Below are 23,324 nucleotides of genomic sequence, written 5' to 3'. Positions count from 1 at the left end.
GAAATATTGTCACGTTGTAGTGACGGCAGTCCAGCGGTCAGGAAGACACCAACCAGTCTTGGAAACGAAGCTCTTTATTTGGGCTGACTTGCGCCCACAAAAGAACTGAATCACTCGGCGGCGGCGTAAGCAACAAACGTGCTCGTCGGTCGTCGAACTACGAATGTCCGCCGCTCGCGGCATCGCTCAATTTAAAGGCGGCAAGGAAACTTCCAGATAACAGGACAAGATCATCTACAGTAATCTAGAAAAACCTAGATGCAGCCCTTCATGGCTGCGATCAATCGAGATTAGTCTGGTCGCTTCTCGCGCCACGAACAAAAGTGATAACAACCCTTTCCTGCAGCCTTGAGCGTGAACGAACAAACACTACAATGATACGTGGCATTACCCCCCTTCCAAAGAAGCATCGTCTCGATGCTTTAAAATGAAAATAAACACGGAGAATGAAACTTCGAGTCCTTCAGCGTTCATAATATGGCTTCAGGCGTACGACATGTACGACTTCCGGGCGTGGGCGGCGTCGCTGAGATGCTGTCGTGCCGTCGGGGATGACTTCATAGTCGAGGTCACCGATGCGACGGAGAACCCTGTACGGGCCAAAGTAGCGTCGCAGCAACTTTTCGCTCAATCCGCGGCGGCGAACTGGCGTCCATATCCAAACCCGATCACCTGGCTTGTAATGCGTGTCTCGTCGGCGCAGATTGTAGCGTCGGGCGTCGGTGTGCTGCTGGTCTTGAATGCGAAGCCGTGCAAGTCTTCGGGCTTCCTCGGCGCGATGAAGGTAGGCGGCGACGTCGAGGTTGTCTTCGTCGGAAACGTGCGGGAGCATTGCGTCGAGTGTTGTTGTGGGCTTCCTGCCGTATACCAGCTGGAATGGAGTAAACCTGGTTGTCTCCTGGGTGGCAGTATTATAGGCGAAGATCACGTAGGGCAGAATAGAGTCCCACGTCTTGTGTTCGGCGTCGATGAACATGGAGAGCATGTCTGCGATGGTCTTGTTCAGACGCTCTGTGAGTCCGTTGGTTTGCGGATGATAGGCAGTTGTCCTCCGATGACTTGTCTGGCTGTACTTTAAAATGGCTTGCGTCAGTTCCGCTGTAAATGCTGTTCCTCTGTCTGTGATGAGTACTTCGGGTGCGCCGTGTCGGAGGAGAATTTGTTCGACAAAAAATTTTGAAACTTCTGTTGCGGTACCACTAGGCAATGCTTTTGCTTCGGCGTAGCGGGTCATGTAGTCGGTGGCCACGATGATCCACTTGTTACCTGATGATGAAGTAGGAAAGGGGCCGAGTAGGTCCATCCCGATTTGCTGAAAGGGCTTAGTTGGCGGTGGTATGGGGTTCAGGAGTCCGGCTGGTCTAGTCGGAGGCGTTTTGCGTCGTTGACACTCACGGCACGTTTTCACGTGATGCGAAACGTCGGTAGCTAGCCGCGGCCAATAGTACTTCTCCTGGATGCGGTGCTTGGCAAGCCGGGTTCGTCGCACATTCGATGCTGATGAGAAGCAATCGGTGTACCTTTGAAGAAGACTGCGTATTTGGTCTTGTCTGCTCCGGGGTAATGCTGGGTTGATGTCGAACGTGGGTTGATGGCCTTGTTCAGATAGTTCTGCAGGTTGGTCGGGTAGGGCAAATACGTCTTTGATGTCTGCCAGCTCGTCGAGGAAAGCGATCGTCGTACCTTTGTTTAGATGCCGGTATTCTTCGGTGAAGTTGGTTAGCAACACCTGGGCTTGGCCATTTCGGATTTCGGCGACTCCCCTCGCGACGCCCAATCCTCGATCCAGGAGTAACTGGGTGTTCCCCTCGATAACACCTTCGGCATTTTCGATGTCTCCAGTGCCTATGCCGACGAGAACACTTGATCGGGGCGGCACGCTCAATGCTTCATCGAGGACGTTTAAGGCAACGTGATGAGTCGCGCTCGTCGCAACAGGTATGGCTTTTTCCGTGGAAAGCTTGATCGACTTAGATCGAAGGTCGATGATCGCCCGATGTTCGTTCAGGAAGTCCATTCCCAAAATTACGTCTCTCGAGCATTGCTGTAGGATCAGGAAGGTTGTCGCATAGGTTCTCCCATTTACAGTAACTCTCGCGGTGCAGCGTCCTGACGGCGTAATCAGGTTGCCACCTGCGGTGCGGATCAGCGGGCCATCCCAGGTTGTTGTCACCTTCCTGAGTCGGACAGCGAGTGGGCCACTCATGACAGAGTAGTCAGCTCCCGTGTCCACCAAGGCAGTAACCGCGTGACCGTCGACCGTAACTTCAAGGTCACTTGTTCGCGTTCTGGTATTGTACGTTGTCTTCGGTGTCCGATCTCGGCTTCGTCGAGTAGTGAGGCTGCGGTGGGCGTACTGCGACGTTACTTCACTGGGCAGCGGTAAAAGCTTCAAGTCTGGCCGCGTCGTCGTCGGTGTCGTCGTCGTCGTCGGCGTTGTCGTCGTCGGTGTTGTCGTTGTCGGTGTTGTCGTCGTCGGTGTTGTCGTCGTAGTTGGGGCATGGTCTTGAGTACTCGTCGATGGAGGATCTTTGTCATTGCGCTTAGAAGCAACCTCACCTCCAGAGGCTGCTTTATTTAGTTTAACCTTCGTGGGCTGGGGGAGCGTCCACGCACGGCGTAACCTCGGCTAGGAGAAACAAAGCGCGGGGACGATGGCGACGGGGAACGTGATAGGCGGCTCGGCGATGAGTATTCTTCCCGACGTAAAAACTCCTCGATTTCGGCTGGTCGCTGGCCGGGTCGGGGTCGTGGAGCGTCGTAAGAGAACCCTCGGATGCCCAGTCTTCTGTATGGGCAGTGCCGGAGGACGTGACCGGCTTCGCCACAGTGGAAGCATAGTGGGCGGCGCTGGTCGGGAGTTCTCCACTCGTCGCATTTCCTCGGCTGCGCGCGTCGCTCGTAGGACGGGCGGGTTGGGGCGAGTGGGCGGCGGTCCAACGCAGCTGGCTGAGGGCGATAGGGGCTTGGGTCCCGTCGTCGAGGTGCAGGACGGCGCACAGCTGCGGCGTAAGTCATGGCTGGGGGCTGCAGAGGCTGCGTGGGTGTCGGCGTCACACCCAAGGCCTGTTGAACCTCGTCCCGGATGACGTCAGTGAGCGATGAAAGTTGCGGCTGCGTTCCCGTTGGCAGCAACCGTCGGAGCTCCTCTCGCACAACTTCACGTATAACCACCCGCAGGTTATCATTGTTAGCGGTGTCCATGCAGCTTGCTGACAAAAAGCGCTGCTGGCGGTCATACTGGCGGGCTCGGGCGTCGAGAGTTTTCTCCATTGTGGATGCCTCTTCTACGAATTCAGCGACGGTTTTCGGTGGGTTGCGAACGAGGCCGGCAAATAGTTGCTCTTTAACTCCTCGCATAAGCAACTTCACCTTCTCTTCTTCCTTCATGTTCATGTCGGCACGCCGGAAGAGACGCTTCATCTCCTCAGTATACACTGCAACGGTCTCGTTTGGGTGTTGTATGCGAGACTGTAGCAGCTGCTGGGCTCTCTCCTTTCGCACGACGTTTGTGAAGGTCTTCAGAAGCTGTTCCTTGAAGGTTTCCCAGTTGGCAAGGCTGGCTTCCTCATTCTCGAACCAGACTCTTGCTGGTCCCTCCAGGGCGAAGAAGACGTACCTAAATTTCATGGCGTCGTCCCAGTTGTTGAAAACAGCCACACGGTCGAACTGCTCCAGCCATTCCTCGGGGTCGGCGCCAGGCGAAGCGTCGAAGGTTGGTGGCACCCGGGGCTGCTGCAGAATGATTGGAGTGGTCGTCTGGGGCAAGGTCATGATGGACGTTGGTACTTGCTTTCGCTTCCGGGTAGGGTCCGGCAAGGTCCCGAACTCAGGTGCGTCCCCTTGCAGGCGTCGGCTTGCGCGGTGGACTGGACTCAGGTCCTGCGGTAGATGACTCAAAGGGCTGGCGTCTCGACTTGTAGGGGGTGTCCGGAACATGGGAGGCTACCCAGCACCTCCACCAGATGTCACGTTGTAGTGACGGCAGTCCAGCGGTCAGGAAGACACCAACCAGTCTTGGAAACGAAGCTCTTTATTTGGGCTGACTTGCGCCCACAAAAGAACTGAATCACTCGGCGGCGGCGTAAGCAACAAACGTGCTCGTCGGTCGTCGAACTACGAATGTCCGCCGCTCGCGGCATCGCTCAGTTTAAAGGCGGCAAGGAAACTTCCAGATAACAGGACAAGATCATCTACAGTAATCTAGAAAAACCTAGATGCAGCCCTTCATGGCTGCGATCAATCGAGATTAGTCTGGTCGCTTCTCGCGCCACGAACAAAAGTGATAACAACCCTTTCCTGCAGCCTTGAGCGTGAACGAACAAACACTACAATGATACGTGGCAATATTATTTACTGCATTCGCCACATGGAACAAAACAGCAATTTATTTGCAAGAAGAAGGGTGCTCAATTTGACTGAAATAATGAAATCACTGTTAAGTGCTCCAGTTTCTCAGAAAAAGCTGTAAGTTTGCCGCTTACGCAATTGTGTACAAAGCGCCTGAAAGGGTTAATATTGCAGCTACCGATACATAATCATTGTTTTGTTTTAAAGGATGTCTCACGTTGTGAACAAGGTACATAGCTGCTTCCACTAATGTTGGAACTGTCAGAAGTTCATCATTTATTTGTGGCCACGGTCTAGCAGAGTAAGAAGCTTGGCATCAGATGGCACTGCTGACAGTTCCTCACTGTGTGCACTAATGCAAGCTAGCTTTTTACCTTTTTCTTTTCTCACCTTGTTTCCCGTCTCTCTCTCCCTTGTGCAGGCTACATTGCTCCCTGGAGTGGCAGGTTCTACTCGCTCTGGGACACGGGCTATGCCAAGATCCACATTCCCATCATTGCCTCGGTCTCCGAACACCAGCCGACCACGTGGTTCTCCTTCTTCTTTGACCTGCATGCCCTGGTGGCCACGTTTCCAGTCGGCCTCTGGTACTGCGTCAAGAACATCAACGACGAGCGGGTGTTCAGTGAGTCCCTTGCTCTTGCCAATCAGTGTCCGAAATGTCAGTTGGCTCGGTGATTGCTGGCGCAAAGCTTGAAAAATTGAAACTAAAACTAGACTGTTTTTGGAGACTGGGCCATTGGTTTGTCATCATGTCTGCTGTTGAGAGGTGCATGGGCCTTAAGGGGGGACACTGGTCTTGAAAAGAAAATTTTATTAATTTAGTCATAGTTATGAAATCTTCAGGGCACATGTATCTTTATGCACTGATTCTAGATATGTCATTTAGTTTCATGTAAAACAATTCCTTGAGCACTTATGCACTTTTTATGCAAGTATTTTGCGGAGAGTTTTGAAGAAAATTAGCTGCAGGAAACTCGCTGAAATGTATGCCATTGGGTTCTCTTGACACCAAGGAATAGCCGCCGCGGTGGCTCAGTGGCTATGGTGCTCGGCTGCTGACCCAAAAGACGCGGGTTCGATCCCGGCCGCGGCGGCTGGAATTTCTTTGGAGGAGAAATTCTAGAGGCCCGTGTACTGTGCGATGTCAGTGCACGTTAAAGAACCCCAGGTGGGCGAAATTTCCGGAGCCCTCCACTACGGCGTCTCTCATAGCCTTAGTCGCTTTGGGACGTTAAACCCCATAAACCAACCAAACCAACCAACCAAGGAATACAATAAGGGTAAAATTATCATCCTGGCTCTCATAGAACTTGAGTAATAGGGTACTGAAGCTGCCACTTCAGAAACAGGAATACACACTTTCCTTCTCATTTCTGAAGTGACAACTTCAAAACTCTAACTTCTATGATAGGCAGGAAGACAATTTCACCCTTATTGTATTCCTTGGTGTCAAGAGAACCCAATGGTATACATTTCAGTGAGTTTCCCGCAGCAAATTTTCTTCAAAACTCTCCGCAAAACACTAGCATAAAAAGTGCATAAGTGCTCAAGGAATAGTTTTACATGAAATTAAATGACATATTTAGAATCAGCACACAAAAATACATATTCCCTGAGGATTTCGTAACTGTGACTTCATTAATAAAATTTTTTTTTTCAACACCAGTGTCCCCCCTTAAGCGACTTTACTATTTTGATGATCTCTTGCCACCCCGGTTATAGCTCAACAAGGCCTCCCTTCTGGAGCCTGTTCAGATTAGTAACTGGTGCGAGACTCGTGGCTTCCGAATTAACGAGCGTAAAACGCCATAGACTTGCATGGGCGTTGGCCAGGACTAGGCTGGCGGTCCGAATTATCCGGATTTCCAAATTAACAGGGGTCGTATTAACGAGCTTGTACTGTATGAATTTTTTTTTCAAGCTTCTCTGATTTCAGTTGTAAATTGTCTTGCTCAGTTCACTGACCATTGGAAAACTGTCTGACAAAGGCGCAAATGCATTTTGTGCAGCACTTGACTAAGGACAATGGTTTTCTTCCTGGCTTTGATTAAGTAAAAAGAAAAAAGGATTTACTGCGCCCTGGCGCTAAAAGGTACAGTGAGATGGTACGGCTGAGCACCACTCTCAGCAAAGATGTGAAAACTGGGGAAGCTGAGAAGCTGTGGCTGACTGGAACATGCAAGAAAGCAACACTCGCTGCTCACCTTGTGTTCCTCTGCCTTCAGTCCCAGTCATCTTTGCGCTGGTGTTTACAAAAAGGGGGTGACAGTTGCGGGGTGATTCATATACTGTCCCAACAGCTCCACTTGTTTTTCACACTTCGGCTCACATTTTTGACGATTTCGGTGCAGTACTCTTTTTCCAGTTTTTTGACAGAAGGGGGTGTCCATGTTGTTCTCCCTCACAGTCGTGCTGTATGCCGTGACATCGGTCTACTTTGCCGGGGTGATGGTGCGGCTGATGCTGACCCTGACTCCTGTGGTGTGCGTGCTGAGTGCCATTGCATTCTCGAGCACCCTCAAGCTGTACCTGCAAGAGGAGGAGCCCAAGGGAGGTCAGCAGGCCAACCACCACCACCAGGGGGCCAGCAGCAGCAGCCAGGGCGACAGCGAGGACAGCGATGCGGCCGACGGCCGCGAGAAGAAGCAGCTCTACGACAAGGTACCAGATACGCACTGGCGCTCAGGGCTGTGTGCCCTGCATGCGTCCGACCATGGTGTTGGACGCATCTTTGGCAAAATTCATTCCGACTAACAAAATAATGAGTGGATTCGTTATGCAAGTGCATTCATTGAGTAAATAGTGTAATGTCTGTTTGTATGCATGCAGCAGTCCCTTCTTGCTTTTGATTCATTCTAAGCTTATCAGAAGTAGGGAGGGCTACATCCTGCAGGTAAAGCTCAAGTGGGCTTAGTTGGTTTTTTATGTTTTAACTTCATCAGTGCGCTACTCGTGGGTATGAACAACAACGAATGCAAAAACCACGCACGCAGACAGGGTGCCCTGTCTGTATGTGTGGTTTTTGCATCCGGTGTTGTTCGTACCCACGAGCAGTGCACTGATGAAGTTAAATATCCTGCAAGTGTTGCGAGGAGGCTATCCCTATTGTGCTTTTTCTTTTCCTTGAAGTAGCCAAGGTGTATATTTGCCATGAATTTTTGAAGCCTCTCTACTACAAGACACAAAATTAAATTGAAGGAAAAGGGGAGCCTAAAGGGAGCGAATTTTACAAAGTATCGAGTCTTCCTTTTTCCATTCCCTGCCATCCATCCACAGGCGGGCAAGATGCGCAAGATTAAGTCGGACCCAAGCCGAGAGAATGTGGGCCTGGGCACCAATGTGCGCAGCATCGTGGTGGTGGTGCTCATGATGATTCTCATGATGTTTGCCGTCCACTGCACCTGGGTGACCAGCAATGCTTACTCCAGTCCCAGCATTGTGCTGGCTTCTTACAGCTCCGATGGGTAAGTGCTGCTTGACAACTTGTAATTTAAGCATGCACTCCTCAGCGCCAGCAATCGGAGCAAATGTTTGTTTGCTTATTAATTTTCTTCTCCTCATACTACTGCTAATTCCCCACGGGATTGTTGCAGGAGGGCATACATAGGGTCAAAGAGATAATGGCTGAAAAGTAAAGCAAACTGGTGAATGTGTTAGGCAGAGGTACAGAAAATTACTCAAGCAAAATATCGCAAAGCAAGGACAAGTACAAACTTCAAAGTTTTCCCTGTTTATAGTCCCTGCTTGTCCCTGGTACGAGTGCAAACTTCTTGCACTTACATCAAGAAGTATAAGTCAATGTAGGGGACAGTGAAAAGTTAATCTATAGAAGGTCCCAATTGGTGGAGTCTATACTCCATTTCATACATAATGCGCAACGCTGCCAAAGTTAGATTTGTGCTGGCTACCTTGGTAAGGATTTTGACGAAAGTGATAACCTTTTGTGGGAGCATTACTTGCGTAGCCCTATGTCGACACTTATGTGGACACTCGTCTCTGCCTATCTAGATCAAGGGCAATCTTGGATGACTTCAGGGAGGCATACTACTGGCTTTCTCAGAACACCCACGAAGATGCACGAGTGATGTCATGGTGGGATTATGGGTATCAGATAGCAGGCATGGCAAACCGGACAACCCTGGTGGACAACAATACTTGGAACAACAGCCATATTGCTCTGGTTGGTGTACCGCTTCTTTATGTTTGTATACCTCTCCAGGGCAGAAAAATAGGAAAAATAAGCGGCTTATAAAAGTGCCCTACTTGCATTTGGTTATTCACACAAGGTAATGTTTGCCATGTGCAGGTGGGAAAAGCCATGTCGTCAAATGAAACGGCAGCGTACGAGATCATGAAGGCCCTGGATGTTGACTATGTCCTCGTTATTTTTGGTGGTGTGATTGGCTACTCCGGTGATGACATTAACAAGTTCCTTTGGATGGTCAGGATAGCTGAAGGTGAACACCCGAAGGACATAAAGGTAACCCAGCAGTTGACTTGCAACCTCAATATGCTGTGACGTTAAACAGCCACAATGAATGGGTTGTGCATCTGTGCAGCTCTGATCTGAAGGAAGTTACTTTCTTTGCATTTCTAGGAAACAGACTACTTCAACGATAAAGGAGAGTTCAGAGTGGATGAGTACGGATCCCAGACACTACTCAACTGCCTCATGTACAAGATGAGCTACTACCGCTTTGGAGAAGTTCAGGTCAGCACCATTCAACTCTTTCACCATGTAGACACGTTCGCATTCATGCAGTTACAATGAACGCTCATGAGGAATTCAGATGGCACAGCATTGCCCGTTGTAATGTATCAGCAACTTTAAGAACGATCTATGTCTGTGAGATAAGTTTCAGCGGCCCAGACATTACAGCAGTGTCAGGGTTGACCAAGCTTTTCACTGCTTTCAGATTTTGCTTTCAGATATCAGATTTTGAGGGGTGCAGTCCAACGAAACTGAAGTAAACTTCAAAGTGAAGCTCCGTGTCATTCTGAATCATTGGAGATTTGAGAGATGGCATCAGCTGGTTAAGCCTTGGAGGAATGTTAATAGAAGTACTATACAGATTGTGTTGCCCACAGTTCCAAGTGGACTTCTTGTGACTATCTTCTCCACACAGCTGGACTACCGCTCGCCACCGGGCTTTGACCGCACGCGCAATATGGAGATCGGCAACAAGCACTTCACCCTGGAGCACCTGGAAGAGGCGTACACGACCGAGCACTGGCTGGTGCGCATCTTCAAGGTGAAGAAGGAGCCCAACCGGCCACGCATCCCCTACGTCCAGCGGCAGGTCAAGGCCCGCAGCACCTTTGTCTCCAAAAAGGTAAAGCCACCGGCCCCCGCTTCCTCCCCGCCCCGCGGTGACGGGCAGAGCGGCAGGCAGCAGCCCTAGGTGAGGAGGACGGCCTGGCCACGCTTGTGCGCACCTACGCCTGCTGCATCGAGCTGCCGCCTGTGTGCCACCTGCCTGCCTGCTCTACCCTTGTAGCAAGTGCACTGCTACATTGCATTGCTCACTCTTCTCAAGTAGTTTTCAGGGTCTCTCATGTTGAGGGGGGACACTGGTCTTGAAAAAAAAATTTTTATCAATGAAGTCACAGTTACGAAATCTCCAGGGAATATGTATTTTTGTGTGCTGATTCTAAATATGTCATTTAATTTCATGTAAAACAATTCCTTGAGCACTTATGCACTTTTTATGCTAGTATTTTGCGGAGAGTTTTTAAGAAAATTTGCTGCGGGAAACTTGCTGAAATGTATGCCATTGGGTTCTCTTGACACCAAGGAATACAGTAAGGGTGAAATTGTCTTCCTGCCTATCATAGAACTTAAGTTGTGGGGTTTTGAAGTTGTCACTTCAGAAATGAGAAGGAAAGTGTGTATTCCTGTTTCTGAAGTGGCAGCTTCAGTACCCTATTACTCAAGTTCTATGAGAGCCAGGATGATAATTTTACCCTTATTGCATTCCTTGGTGTCAAGAGAACCCAATGGCATACATTTCAGCTAGTTTCCTGCAGCAAATTTTCTTCAAAACTCTCCGCAAAATACTTGCATAGAAAGTGCGTAAGTTCTCAAGGAATTGCTTTACATGAAATTAAATGACATATCTAGAATCAGTGTACAAAAATACATGTGCCCTGAAAATTTCATAACTATAACTAAATTAATAAAATTTTCTTTTCAAGACCAGTGTCCCCCCTTAAGGGGTGCCTATGAGGCAAGAGACTTTTTTCTTCAGTCTTTCGTAACTTCTTTTGTAGTGCCGATGAAAATTAAACAGTTGGCTGGTTCTCTTGCCGAACATATGGCAGGTCAGAGAACAGGACGAAGCACTGATAAGCACATCATTGCAAATAGGTGTGGGAAACACGTGATTGGCTTAGCAAGATAGGCGCGCATGAACCACTGTGGACTTGCCCTCCTGTGCCTTTCTGAAGACACTGCCAAGAGGAAGCCCGTGGAGACCTTGAGGCAGCTTTAAGGAAGGAACTCTCAGAATCTCTCTAGTTCAACTCAACAACTCACATTGGTCCTGTCAGCATTTTGAAGCAATGGTGGTAGGCATCTATGCGGCTGTATATTTTCTGTGTTACAAGCTGGACAACACAGCTTCAGCCTGATGTGGCCTGGACACTTCTGTGAGAGGAATGACTATTGCAAATTGCTTGTAGTGTTTTTAGATTTGAACTGTAGTCGATTGCTAGAAGAATCATGCTATCCATTGTGCAAGGAGCCAGACGGTCATACACTACCGCACCTAAATAAAAGGCACCTGTGAACTGTTCAACATGTTGCCAACTGTAGTGATAACCAAGCAAGTCAACTAGGACATACTGTCTTATAAATACGGGATGTGCTGTCACTTGGGTGCCTGTACTCGGCTTACAACTACGGAATGAGAATGCATTGTGCATAGTTTGCAAACCAAGATGCGTCTGCATTTGCAGCAATCAGTGCAGTTCTGGTATTTGCGCAACCAGTTCTAGCTTACAAGCTTGTCACTGGGCACTTCAAGTGTGCCAAGTAACAATTACTTGGGCTGCAGTTTTCTGTGACGCACTTTGTGCATGTGAATGTGACATGAGCAGAAATGCAAGCTACTATAGGGCTCGTTCATTAACGGCATGCATCGCGGTAGAGCTGCGGCACTTCTGCATGTCAGATTTAGCAGCAGTGACCTTAGTGTGTTGGCAGGCAGCAAACGACACTCATTTGTGCATGACACTTCACAAGACATGCTAACTCAGCAAACAAACATTTTGTATGTTTACAAGCATAAAGTGGTGAGACTGTATCAGTGTAGATAGTCTTCTCTAAGCAGGAACTGTGCATAAAAAAAAGTTTTGAAATGGTCTGCGTGAGAAATTCTGAAGTTTGCAAGTCTGTCTTCTAAAATTTCAATGCCAGGATAAGCAGAGGATGGAGTAAGAGCTATCATTCGTGTACAGCCAGCGGAAAAAAAAAAGTACTCTTTTTGATGTTTGGAACAGAGCTTCAGAGGTGACTATTATAAGTTTGTGTTCTCTCTCTTCCTTTTCCAGACTTCCCGCAAGAAGAAAGGGTTCATCAAGGATAGGCCAGTCGTTGTCAAAGGAAAGAAGGCAGGAAAGAGCATGTAGGATTATCAAATTTTTTTCACGAGGAAAGGAAAAGAAAAATGCGGTTCACAAGTTACCCCCAGTGCGCATGGAACGGCGGCGCATAGTCATCATGCGAAGACTTTTTTTTTTTGTCTCACTTGCTGCGGACAGCCGTGGGTGCCTCCATCCATCCAGTGTGTTGTGTGTGTGCGCGCATCAGAGTGCGAGCAGCTTTCGTTCATCCTGTACGGCTGCAAACACATGAAGCACCAGCTGGCTTCTCTCCACATCCCCTTTTTTTTTTTTACTTTTGCATTGACAGCTGTTTGTGCAGCTGACAAAGCAGAGAGATTTCATCGCCCCGAGAGAGAGACAGAGAGAATGTGGAAGCCTAGTTTTTATTTACCACTGTTTTCGTTGACATTTTTTTGAACACTTATTACGGGACTCGAGTGAGCAAGAATTTATGTGGTGGTTGTTTTTGTTTCTCATGCTGTATGGATGGTTCATACTTGGAGAAAGTGTCTGGGGTTGTTGATATAATTAATTTGCTTTGGTAAATAAAAACACTGAGGACGGAATCCTGCTGCTGTTTTTAATTTACGCAAGAAACCTAAGCAGCTTGTGAACACGTACATACCTCTTCAATGGCAAACGTCTGTCCCTTAATAGGGCGAAGCTGCAATACCACAGAAAAATATTGCCATTCAAATAGTATTTGATGACTTCATGTGTGCCACATATATCTGTTCGTCAGTCAGTGTATGCAACCCTCCACCTCGTGGGTTGAGTGCATGTCTTTTGTCCATTTCCGCAGAGCCTGTTAAATGTGGTGTCGGGGTCAAAATTCATGATCTCCCTTTCCTCTTGGATGCGGAAAGAGAAAGTTGATTCGTAGCTGCCTGCAAAGAACCTGAAATAAATGGTTTTCTTTTAAAGAGACCATCAACAAGAACAACCTAGGCTCATCTGCACTTTGGCGATGTGAAAATGAAGCTAATTTCATATGTAGACGACTTTGCACCATACAAAAGACTACACAACACCAGTGCTTGTTAATGGACTCAACTGACTTAGGATCATTACCAAATGAGTCTCATGGCACACAAGATTGATATCAAAGGCATTTAGGAACTAGAGGTAGCGCTAACATTCTGACCAAATCCCTTTCTTTGCCAGGGCCATAATGGTTTGGTTTATTGGGGTTTAACGTCCCAAAGCGACTCTGGCTATGAGACTCCGTAGTGAAGGGCTCCAGAAATTTCGGCCACCTGGGGTTCATTAACGTGCACTGACATCGCACAGTACACGGGCCTCTAGAATTTCACCTCCATCAAAATTCGACCGCCGCGGCCGGGATCGAACCCGCGTCTTTCCGGTCAGCAGCCGAACGGCATAACCACTGAGCCACCACGGCGGCATCAAGCATACTGGTCACTCTCCACGATATGCATGGGTGGGTGAATAGGATCTGAACTCTTATCCCTTTGGCATGTATACATGTAGCTCTAAACCACTTGACATTATGTATCCACAAGGCTGCAAAAATTTTTCTAGTCTAAGGAAACCAGGTAAAGCAGATGGGATCAAAAGAAGCTCATGGGGCAATATTGGCCAACTCTAGAAGGGAGTTTGATTGAGAGCCCCTGAAGATGACACTCGCCAACTGTATGTACGAACGTGTAGAAGCAGTGATGCGGAGGAGCTATGGCACAGCATGTGAATAGGTTTTGCCCAAAACCTGTTTGTAAGACATCAAGGATTTCATGGTCAGAGCCTTCGTATTACAGCAAAGCCAACATGAGTATAGCGAGCAAACTTCCCTTGTCATTCGTGGGGATGTCTATCCCAAGCAAGTGCGGTGGCTATAAAAGTTCGTGAATGAACTTCCCCATGTTGCAGTGGTCAAAAACTCACTCCAGACTAGTCTACCACCAGAAGCGGTAGCTGTATCAACTACATGTTCACATGACTTGAGGATGTGACTAGCATGAATTGTGTCTTAGTGCAGCTGCCACATGCCAATACTCGCTGTCCTGGGTGACAGCTCGAAAGACAACCACAGCAAAACAATGGAATAAAGGCATGTTTACTGACAATGCTTAAAGAGTATGCATAACAGAAAAACAGTAAAACACTCATGCACTCCTGCAGTGGAGTAGTCCATGCGTAGCAAGGATTGAACGAAATCGTTTTATGTCTGATGGGGGAGCAAAGATCTAGAAAGGTGAGTTGATGTGATGGAGTTGCAATAATTGATACACACGGTAGGTGCCTGTAAATTTTCTCTTAAAAGGAATTAAAACTGGTGCCCTACCACAGGGGCAGCCCAGAAGAGAGAACAACCGTCGCACTGCAGTACTGTAAATGTAACCACAAGAACTCTATTTTTTGGCCGGTAGTAGTATGCAAAGTTGTTGGTTATACTATATGCTGATACTGCTTCCCTGCGTGAAAGCTTTTCATGCTGCTATCGCTGTACCACTGTAGAAAAGCACTTGAATACCTTGCTAACCATGGCCCTGAACATGTCCATTTTCCTTATCACAGCTTCTCCTAGCACTTCCCCCTAACAGACAGTGTAATTTAACACGACTGAGCTCCCTTTGTTCAAAGGAGTGGAGCTTATGCAAACGATGCCAAGCATGGCCACTGACAAGTGCTCTTGGAATGTTCTCACATCACCGAGGAACCACCACCATATTTTCCCAAAACATATCGTCGAGATTAGACCTAATAAGGTTGCTCCCCCACCCCAAAAAGCACTACTGCTGACAGATAACGCAGTTTGGTAACATGGTTTGTCAAGGTCTATGCGGTTACACTTGGGTGTCTTACGTGGTTGGTAGTGTTTGGATTGGTTTATGATGTTTAACATCCTAAAATGACTTGGGCTATGAGGGACAACATAGTGGAGGGCTCCGGATAATTTGGACCACCTGGGGTCCTTTAACGTGCACTGACATCGCATAGTACACGGGCCTGAAATCGTTTCTACTGCAAGCAAAATACTTAGGCCACGAATTGCACTACCATATTTGCTCAAATGTAATAGGAATTTTTTTTTACTGTCAATAAACGTTAAAATAATACCATCATTTTTTTTCTGTTTTGTGCCAGCAGAAGAGAGCCTCGTGTTACAATTGTAAACATGCTGCACTTGAATAAACGTGATGTCCACACTGCTCTGCTGTTTGAGGCAGGCTATCCAAATTCAAAAATATAGTGCTGTTCATGAGACGACTTCTGAGGCAGCTTCTGGTTTGCTTCATTCTGCTTCCCTCCACAAATGGCCCGATGCTCTTGACCCAATGTTTAATGCCACACCCACCTTGCATGTGCTGCTATCCACTGATCCACAATGGCAAGTCCGCCATCTTTGAGCTGCTTCCGAACTTCATTACTGGGCTCAAAGCGCACTGCCTCGGGGAGGTATGTTTTCAAGGTTTCGAATTCTGAGAAAAAGAAGAAAAGGGACAGAAACGGTAGTTAGAATAACAGACACCAAAAAAAAATTGTCTGCCCAGAAAGTGAGTGTACGCTGTTGGGAAATGCATAAATAATTTGAACTGTTGAATGCCATGTCCGAATTAAAGCCAGCCATTAGACACCTTTCTCCTTTTGCGGAGAAAACCACTACTACAGATACTGTGTCTCAAGCCTATGTAGGCAATGCTATCCACTTTATATCGTTATTATTTTCCTCCTTACTTTCCCTCGGTAATTTTTCTCTTTTTGTTCACTTCAGCGGTAATGGTCTACTGCGAGCACTCTGTCGGGGGAATATTTCCCATAACAGAACTGGACTACGATGGTAGGAAGCCCAGTATTTTATAAGAGCAGTATTCCGTAAACCTTCAAGAGTTCTGCCACAGAATGTCCCAGCCTTAAAATCAAGCATGGAAACATTTGAGGAAGTGTTTTGCATGTTCATAATGTAAATTTTTCAACAGAACTGAAAACCATGTCTGTTCCTGGGGCCATCAAAGTCCACCAGCATAATTCCAAGTGAGGTTTTAAGCAAATGCATTGAAACACCAGTGCCTGTGATTTGCATGTGCTAATCAGCTAAACCACAAAGCAGTACACTGCTTTGTGAAATCAGACCTGACATTGATAAACATTTCTTGATAGTACCAGACTGCACTAACCTATCCGTAGCAAGCACCATATGATCACACTTGCACCAAAGATAAGAATCCCTCTATCTAGAATGATGATTTGGTTTTAAAGGTGCACTGAAGAGGAATCTGAACTTGTCTTTTTGCCGCAGGAACTCGATCTACACGTTCCGAGCTTTCTTAGAAACTTCGATTTATTGCCCTGTGTGGCCGATTTCCGTAATTAAATCGAATTAACGTCCGGCTCCCGTCTTTTTTTTTTAACTCTCCCGCGTACGGTGGGCGGAGTCGACCAATGCGTGGAGCGCCTTTCACCCAGTCCCGTGGCGGCTCGCCGCTCTGCCATCGGCGGAGTAATACGTAGTAGTCCGTAGTAGCAAATAGTCCGCGCGTATTTTTATTTCTGCGAGCTTATTTTGCAGCTATATTATGTGCGAATGAAACTACTTATTCATAGAAACCTAAAAAAAAAACAAAATAAAGCGAAAGCAAAGCCTCCACGGAGCTGGCTGAAAGGCACTCCACGCGTTGGTCGACTCCGCCCACCGTACGCGGAGAATTAAAAAAATAAAGGCGGGAGCCGGACGTTAATTCGATTTAATTAGGGAAATCGGCCACAGAGGGAAATAAGTCGCAGTTTCTAAGAATGCTAGGAAGATGTAGATCGAGTTCCCGCGGCAAAAATACATGTTCAGAATCCTCTTCAGTGCACCTTTAATGGTGCTGGGGCAACTGGGCCAAAGAGCACCATGGCTAATTAACGTGTTTTGTCTGGTCAAGGTGGGGTTGAAGAACCAGTTTCCAAGCATTTCACCCAAAAGAGGTTGAGCACCAGGCCAGGGAAAATCTTGTACACACTGAAAAGCAGTGGGTACCTGACATTGCAATCACTGCAAAAGCGATGTACAAAACTTGTATTTTGTGCCAGCTTGGCATATGCCTTATTCAGTTCCTCTTCTTTATGCAACGTTATCAGGCTGTCTACTCTCGCTCACCCCTTAGGCAGCTTTAAAAATTAAAAATTGACTTTTTAGGAAAGGAAATGGTGCAGTAACTGTCGCACACCTAAGTGGACATCCCCGCAATCACGCCAAGGGAAGGGAGGAAGGTGGGAGTGAAAGAAAGAACAAGGTGCCGTAGTGGAGAGGAATAATTCTGACCACCTGGGGATCTTTAATGTGCACTGACATCCACAGCACATGGGTGCTTTAATGATTCGCTGGATTCAAACTTGAGAACACTGGCTCAGTAGCCAAGCACCCTAATCACCGAGGCAACGCGACGAGTCAGGCACTTTTCTCCTCCCAGAAATTGCTACTACATGACCCACTCTCTGCATGATGCAGACCAGCATTTCCACTCACTGACAGCTTTAATAACAAGTAGCCACAATAAACAACAAGCATGGTAGATGAGCTCACCTTCGTCACCCGCGTCCGTGGCGACAAACACCTTTTTCAAACCACGTTTGTGAAGCAAGATGTGGATCTGTTCCGCCGCCCACTTGAGGTCGGGCACATCTTTAGGGCGGCTGTTCACGTAGTCCTGGCGCCTGAGATGAACGGCCAGGTACGGTCCACCTAAGGCATAGCGGGTACGATTGGGAATGACTTTCCAATTTTCCTCCAGCACTGTGTCATCCCTTTCATCGTCGGAATTCAGGACATCTCGACGGAACTTGTCAGCCACATCACGAAGCCTGCTGGCGAAGCGCATACTTCGCCTTATCTGCACCGCACACAGAGGAAAGACAAAGCCAATCAATCCGAGCGCTAGCATCTTTGGAAGCCACGCCAATCACATTGTTTTCTTTTTGCAGCTCACCATTTAAAGGAGCCAAGTTCTAACATTTGCAGTTATGTAAGCCATGCAAACAACAATATAGCAACTTAAAACTGGCCTTTAACATACACAAGTGATGATAGAGTGTCTCTGAATGTAAAATGCATTTTCTAAGCTGCAGAACCACAGCTCATTGGCCAATACCATGTAACCTCGTGCCCTCCTGCTCTGGCCAAATATAGCACTGTGTGTGTGGGCACAGTGGAAATGCAACCTTAGTGAGCCATGTATAGGAAGCGTGCAGTTAATGCAGAGCACGTAGTAGGCAATAAAGCCTGCGCACACATTCAGCCATGCACAGGCAAGAAGCTGCAAGGGAATGCTAACCTCCCAGTAAACAGGGTCCCCAAAAATATCGTGGAGGATAACTTCTGCGCGGTCTAGCATAATGGCACTGCAAAAAAAAAAAGGGCGGGAGTGGGATGGAAAGGATGGACACTGTAATGAAAGCTAACAAAACTCCAATGATTCAGTGAAGGAGAGGCAATAACTCACAGTGCATGCAAATGGAAATGGTGGTATTGCATGGCAGAGGAAAGCTGTACTGCCATAATAAGTATTCCTTTCTGTAGGCCACCAAATGTGGAATTTGCCAAGAATCGGAACACTGCAGAGGTAATAACTATTCCACAAACAACAAGGTCAGCACTCACTTCTATCTCACACCACTATGATGAGCATCCATGGAAGAAATGGAAACTGATGCAGACCACAAAGGTACAGAGCCGTTTGTGTCATCTGCTCATGTGTCATCTATACCCTCCTACAAAGTAGAATCTCGATCATACGAATCTCACGTGGTCACGAAAAATAGTATTTGTATCATCCGAAATCCATATCATCCAAAACAAACAAAATTCGTGCGCAGAATTTACACAAATCTGTTTTCGGCTGGCAGGGTGTACTTAAGGCCGCACACCGCTGACTTGCAATGCCACTGCTCGCTACTCGCGACGCGCACCACACGACCGGCGATCGCAACGTCGACACTGTACGGCACACAAGTACTGTCGCGCTTAGTGCGAGCTACACCGCTCTAGTGCCTGCCCCGGCGCTCACGCGGTGTAGCTCATACTGAGCGCAATAGTACTTGGTGCTCAGGGCTGCGGTGGTGGCTCAAGTGTTCATATCGTCCGCAGTGGGGTGGAGGATTGTTCGTAACATGTGAATTTCTGCACATTGCAGACAATGCACTCTAGCCAGGGCATTTTATGAATTCGCACCATTCTAAACTCGTATCAACTGGAATCGCGTCACAGAGATTCTGCTGTACTATACTTATTTCACTGTTGTCTATATGCACTGCTGTGCATTAATATGCACCAGCTTTCCCAACAGGAAGTTCAGCTTTACCAAGCAAAAATGCATGAAATGTAAGCAGTGGTCTGCTGCTTGCTCAGCTCCGGCAATATACTACAACAAATGATGAGTATTCAACAGCTGCCATCAAACGCAGCTGAGCGGGATGTCAAGCTGAAGAATGTCACTCTAGCTCAAAACTACCAGCAGAAATGTTGTACATCATAAAGATTCTAAATGCTACTGCGTACAACAAGCAAAACTGCGTATTAATTTACTAATTTCACGCTATTTCACTATTCATGCTACAAATCCAAAATAACTTTGCTATAGTTATTGAGAATGTACACAAAGTTACATACGTGTAGTTTGAATGTCCCTGAAGGAGTGGCTTTAGTGTGGAGCCAGATCCTTGGACAGATAGGCAAGCAAATCTCTTGCTCGTGACATCGGGGTAGCCCCAAAACCACCCGCTGAACTCTTCACCCCCTTCTTCATAGTAGGGAGTTTCCTCAAGGCATGGCCCCTCTTCATACTTTTCATCCCATGTGGTAGAAGAGAATGTGCTAGGGTAATGTTGCAGGTAGAACACCTTGTCAATGGTTGGTCCCACTGCTGCAAGGAAATGCAGGTTGTAAAAACAGGATACTGTAGTCGTGGCCAAGAACACCTCTCCTAAGCTTGAAATACTAAAACATTAACAGCATAAAAGGGGCTACTAACAATATACCGGGTGTCCCAGCTAAATGCAACCAAACTTTTAAAAAAGGCAAAGTGTCCTAGTCCAGTGAAACCAACTCAGGGTTGTTCATAGTCGTGTCGCCTAGTCTTGGGTATTTTTTTCGCTCTTCAAAGTTAATTGATTAGTTAAGTTTAATTAGCTAACTTTTTAATTATTAACTCCAGGAAGAAAGTGTCAATGCAAAAGTTTTAGATCACCTCGAAAAACCGCTAGTAGTGCTGTTTCCGTCAAGTTACAATTTACATAGCTTCATTTATTGGCCTTAAAAGAAAGTTGTCATATGACCAGCTGCTCGCTCATTTCTCTGCCCCAATGTGCACCCAAAGTCTCATCGAGTAGAGGACTTCAGAAAAATGTATTTTATTCTTTAAGGTGCGTCTTGGGACATTGAAGTGGCACAGTTGTTATGTGGAAGCTTTTTCTTATTGTGCGGGTTATGGTTAAAGGCCGGTAAAAAAACTACTTTACGTAAATATTACATTGCTGCAAATGTCTCAGTAAGCTGTTTCTCAAAGCGATCTACAACTTTTCCATTGACACTTTGTTCCTCAAGTCAATAATTAAAAAGTTAGTTAATTAAGCTTAACTATTTAGTCAACCTTGAACGAAAAAATACTGCAGACTAGGTCATGTGACTCTAAACAACCCTCATTTGGTTTCAGACGGCTAGGACACCTCATGTTTTTAAAAATCTTAGCTACATTTAGCTGGGACACCTGGTATACCAGGGTTTTCAAATGGGCTACCTGTGGGGCCTTGTCATGTGGCCCCTAGCCTTCAAGATTTTAGCCTTTCTTCCAAAAGTGCCATGCCAATAACAGGTTCATTCCTATTCACTGCATCTTTATTGATGATTGCAGGTAAACACTAGCCAGCTGTTTACCGTGTCTCACTTAGTCAGTAGCTAAACCTATTTCACGTAAAGATCAAGGGGTAGTACTGCATTTACTCACATAATGAACACACTTTTTCACCAAAAATCTCTGAAAATTTGGTGGGTTTGTTAATTATGCGGGATAAAACATTAAGAAAAAATTTGAAGCAGCAAAAGTAGCACAAAGAATAGTATGGTAGAATAAATACTTCATCCGGTACAACTCACCTTGAAAATAAAACAAAACACACCCTTCAGCACAGTTTCCATGCTTGAGAGCATAGTCAACAGTCTTTATCTTATAGCTGCATGTATAACTCGTGCAGCGGCCTGTAATGCTGTCTCAAGACAGAACGACTAGTGTTCACCTCTAGCACAGCTCACAACATTCAGCGAAGAGCCCAACTACAGAAGTTGCTAGAATCTCTAATACGGCAGTTTTGCCATATTCTAGTTGCGAAACAACATTCTTATTGAAATGTTCACGGAACATTCTTACTGCCTGTTCCTCCCGTAGTGTAAGTAATTTTGAAATCCAACCAATGCCGTTGTTTAGTATTGTGTAGTTGTTTAGACATTGAAAAAAAGTTGCCTTCTGGGATTCACTATCATCAGCACCAGACTACGTGCAAAAAGAACAAAGTGTGTTCAGATACAGATGGTGCGTTCATCACACAAGGGGAAAAAATTTCACTTTGTGAGAGCCAAAGTAGGGGGGTGCACTCGATATGCGAGAATGTTCATTATGTAAGTAAATACAGTAATTTCCTTCCTTTGCACTACTTCTGGCCGCAAGTCTCCATCTCACTGTCGCTGCATTTGACATGGCAAAAGTACTAGAGTTGTCAAAGGTGGCATGAGGGATGTGCTGTGCTACAGGTGAAGGTGATAGCAGTCCCTAAACTGTCTCGTTTCCTGTGTTCATAAACTAAAAGGCGTTTTTGTTCATTCAACTTGGATGTAATACAGTCGACCTCACGGTTGGTCAAAACATGATGAAGCTAAGGCCATATTCTAACTGGTGTCCATTTTGACGGAAGTTAACTGGCTGAACGAGATTTTTTTGGAAAGGACGCAAGTTATAATACGGGCCCAGTTCTCCATATCACCACACCTGCGGTTTTCTTGGACTCACACCATGATCTCCCTATCCCCATTCTGCTTCCACCTCCCTTTCCAACTACTGGCCCATAACAGACAAAAATTTGCAAATGCTGCCCACGTCGCTATATTAGTTTGACACCCCTCAGGCAGATGATATGCAATTTCACTCTGGAACAACATTGCTGTCAATACTACAGAAACAAAGATCACAGTTTGCACCTTGTGACATGTAAAGGCGAATTTTTAAGGCATTGGAGAGCTCAACCCATCACACACTAGACATACAGAGCTTGCCTGGACCACAAAAGTATCAACATCTCAGATATTTGAAATCTCCTACGGGGACCAGGCAAACATATTAGCAGCAGCTAAGCCACCACAAAGTCTGCAATCTTTTTTTTTTTCTTTTTGTTGCCGCAAGGTGAAGAACAAGAAGGAATGATGCCCACCATGGCGGAAGTCTTCAAATTCCATGACAGGCACAAAACCCCCCAAGCTCTTTGTGTCAAAGAATTCTTTCCATTTGATCTTCATCTGCGGGCCGAGGCCTTTGCTGCGCCAATGATACAAGGGGCCCCAGGGTGGCAGAACCAGCACCCAGTCTTCGTGATCCGGACCCATGCGAAGCGCTGCAACGAGCCTTGCAACTCGCATGTACACATCTCTTCTCAGGTTGAAACCTTCACCGGGATTGACGTCATAGAGGAGGTACTTTCTGTGAAAGACATCAGTATCACGGGTTACAATGGCAGTAGTTTACCTAACCGCAAAACAGTTTCGTGCGAAAATGCGGCAGTGGAAATAAAGTCTCACTTTTGTCGAACTAACAGGAACAGCAAGACGTGACGATCAAAGGCATAACACCCGCATGTTAATCAACTTCTGCGAAAATTGTACGAACCAAGAAGAGTAAGAATGCCCATAGACTGCTGTCATTCTCGGACTTTCAGCGGGGCACAACTGGACAGCTGTGTACAACCTCACAGCAACCAGTATCGTAAGGTCGCGATTAAAGCAGAACCAATCAGCTGTAATCAACAAGTTAAGAGCCGAAATTAACTATGGATGTGCACAAAAGAATAGTTGAGCCAGACAGACCGAAGACGAGGATGCTTTTCATCGGATCCAGAAGCCGACGGAGCGAAACAAGATTCCTCTGACGGGTTTTCATTAGGGCACGAAGCATACGTCTTCGAAACAGCGAACAGAACGATGAAACAGGGAACTGTCACTCTTGGTTTAATCACTAGGTGCTTAAGTAGCCGCATTCTGATCTTTCATCGCAAACGTCTGAGCGAACATTTAGCACACACTCAAATGTGCACTATAGTTTTGAAACAACCCGCACACCAACTTGAGCAGGCGAACGTTGACCTCGTAACGACTCAAAGTTGGCTGG

General features: G+C 46.7%; 2 protein-coding genes across 3 annotated transcripts in view; one reads left to right on the top strand and one right to left on the bottom strand.

Annotated features, from left to right (window-relative positions):
* The window catches only part of Stt3B (catalytic subunit 3B of the oligosaccharyltransferase complex), a 20,382-nt gene extending 7,858 nt beyond the window's left edge, over positions 1-12,524 (top strand). Inside the window, exons 9-16 of one of the 2 annotated variants that reach the window (XM_089548923.1) lie at positions 4,772-4,975; positions 6,761-7,014; positions 7,630-7,817; positions 8,362-8,533; positions 8,660-8,833; positions 8,951-9,064; positions 9,480-9,755; positions 11,905-12,524. In XM_089548923.1, the coding sequence (XP_089405049.1) occupies positions 4,772-4,975; positions 6,761-7,014; positions 7,630-7,817; positions 8,362-8,533; positions 8,660-8,833; positions 8,951-9,064; positions 9,480-9,755 (1,382 nt within the window). In that variant the 3' untranslated portion in view covers positions 11,905-12,524. The remainder of the gene's footprint in view (positions 1-4,771; positions 4,976-6,760; positions 7,015-7,629; positions 7,818-8,361; positions 8,534-8,659; positions 8,834-8,950; positions 9,065-9,479; positions 9,756-11,904) is intronic. The other variant, XM_089548922.1, reaches the window with a different exon arrangement.
* Positions 12,328-23,324, bottom strand: O-fut2 (O-fucosyltransferase 2). Its single transcript, XM_089548931.1, has 7 exons — positions 23,024-23,324; positions 22,375-22,640; positions 19,568-19,820; positions 18,234-18,300; positions 17,486-17,792; positions 15,275-15,398; positions 12,328-12,856 (listed from the first exon to the last, which is right to left on the bottom strand). Exons 1-7 carry the CDS (start codon positions 23,191-23,193, stop codon positions 12,697-12,699), a joined length of 1,347 nt encoding a protein of 448 aa, XP_089405057.1. The 5' UTR covers positions 23,194-23,324; the 3' UTR covers positions 12,328-12,696.

Source organism: Amblyomma mixtum, chromosome 6, assembly GCF_055824585.1.
Source record: "Amblyomma mixtum isolate Tamu chromosome 6, ASM5582458v1, whole genome shotgun sequence".
Lineage (NCBI taxonomy): Eukaryota > Metazoa > Arthropoda > Arachnida > Ixodida > Ixodidae > Amblyomma > Amblyomma mixtum.
This window is presented reverse-complemented; position numbering and strand designations above follow the sequence as displayed.

Excerpts from the sequence above, each read along its gene's own strand:
- O-fut2 (XM_089548931.1), bottom strand. The coding sequence starts at position 23,193 with ATGCGGCTACTTAAGCACCTAGTGATTAAACCAAGAGTGACAGTTCCC. Across the intron at positions 22,641-23,023 it reads GAAAAGCATCCTCGTCTTCG|AAAGTACCTCCTCTATGACG; the intron begins GTCTGTCTGGCT and ends TGTCTTTCACAG. Across the intron at positions 12,857-15,274 it reads TGGATAGCAGCACATGCAAG|GTTCTTTGCAGGCAGCTACG; the intron begins GTGGGTGTGGCA and ends CATTTATTTCAG.